At 41.1% G+C, this 997-nt stretch overlaps 1 protein-coding gene across 1 annotated transcript; it reads left to right on the top strand.

Annotated features, from left to right (window-relative positions):
• The first annotated feature begins 90 nt into the window (after positions 1–90).
• Tsp_14186 (hypothetical protein) lies at positions 91–588 on the top strand. Its single transcript, XM_003366816.1, has 2 exons — positions 91–147; positions 280–588. The coding sequence occupies exons 1-2, from the start codon at positions 91–93 to the stop codon at positions 586–588; spliced, it is 366 nt and encodes a 121-aa protein (XP_003366864.1).
• The last annotated feature ends 409 nt before the right edge of the window (positions 589–997 follow it).

Raw genomic sequence — 997 nt, 5'->3', positions numbered from 1 at the left:
TTCAAACCGTCCAATTCATTTTTGTTTGGTCCTGCGTTTTGCATTCGAGAGTTATTTGAATCATTTTCTGTTCTGTTCATCATTTTCACAATGGCTGATATTTCTGAGCTGCGTTTTGTAACAAATCGTGGCGGAAGTACGTCTCTTGTTTCTCAAGGAAGGACATATACAAATTGAGATACACCAATAAACAGAGAAAACATTGGGTTTGCTCAAAAGGATGCGCTAAATGTACAGTGTGTGTCCTTCGTTATTAAGGGTTAGGTTACTTTGGTATAGGGCAGAGAAGGCTGCAAGGGTGTCATATGGACAAACCTGGATGTGACATATGTGATCACGCAAAAGGATCACATCGAAAGCTGCTCAATGGATGAGCATTTAGCATACAAAATGGAAAAAAAGGCGGTTTTGAAAAAACGAAGCGCGGAAGAAACAAAACCCATCCTCGCCATTTACGATGAAGTTTCCGCCGCGTCCGCTGTGCCATCTGCATCTGGCCATTTTCCGCTTTTCAAGCGGATGAAGTCCACGATGTACAGCCATCGGACAAAGCGATACCTGAAACTGCCTGAACATCGTCGGAACTAGCAAATCCCTGACGCATTCAGGGCAACAATGGCCGGTGAAGATTTTTTGCTGTGGCAGAGTGCATCGAGTCATATATTGGTATTGGCTACGGGTTCTAACATTAGACTGATGGCAACCAGGCGAACCTGGGCATTGGATGGTACATTCAAGATTGTACCACAATGGTATCAAAAACTGTTTCCCATCCATACCTTTTTGGCGGGAAAGCTGGTGCCAGCAGTCTATTGTTTATGTACGGATAAAGATCTTACGTCAATCTTAATCCACAAACAATAATTTGTGATTTTGAAATCTCTCTGATACCACTTTGTTAATATTGTTCACTGTTATGTTGTTTATTGTTGTGTGCTGCTCTTGACTGGAAAATCAATCACTATTTAACTTATTTTTTGTAATTGTATCGTTTTTT

The sequence above is a fragment of the Trichinella spiralis genome (assembly GCF_000181795.1).
Source record: "Trichinella spiralis strain ISS 195 chromosome Unknown Scfld5354, whole genome shotgun sequence".
NCBI classification, from domain to species: domain Eukaryota; kingdom Metazoa; phylum Nematoda; class Enoplea; order Trichinellida; family Trichinellidae; genus Trichinella; species Trichinella spiralis.
This window is presented reverse-complemented; position numbering and strand designations above follow the sequence as displayed.

What these genes read in the sequence shown, in the direction of transcription:
- Tsp_14186 (XM_003366816.1), top strand. Translation starts at nt 91, where the DNA reads ATGGCTGATATTTCTGAGCTGCGTTTTGTAACAAATCGTGGCGGAAGT. An exon ending in GTGGCGGAAGTACGTCTCTT is followed by an intron (nt 148 to 279) that starts GTTTCTCAAGGA and finishes ACTTTGGTATAG; the next exon opens with GGCAGAGAAGGCTGCAAGGG.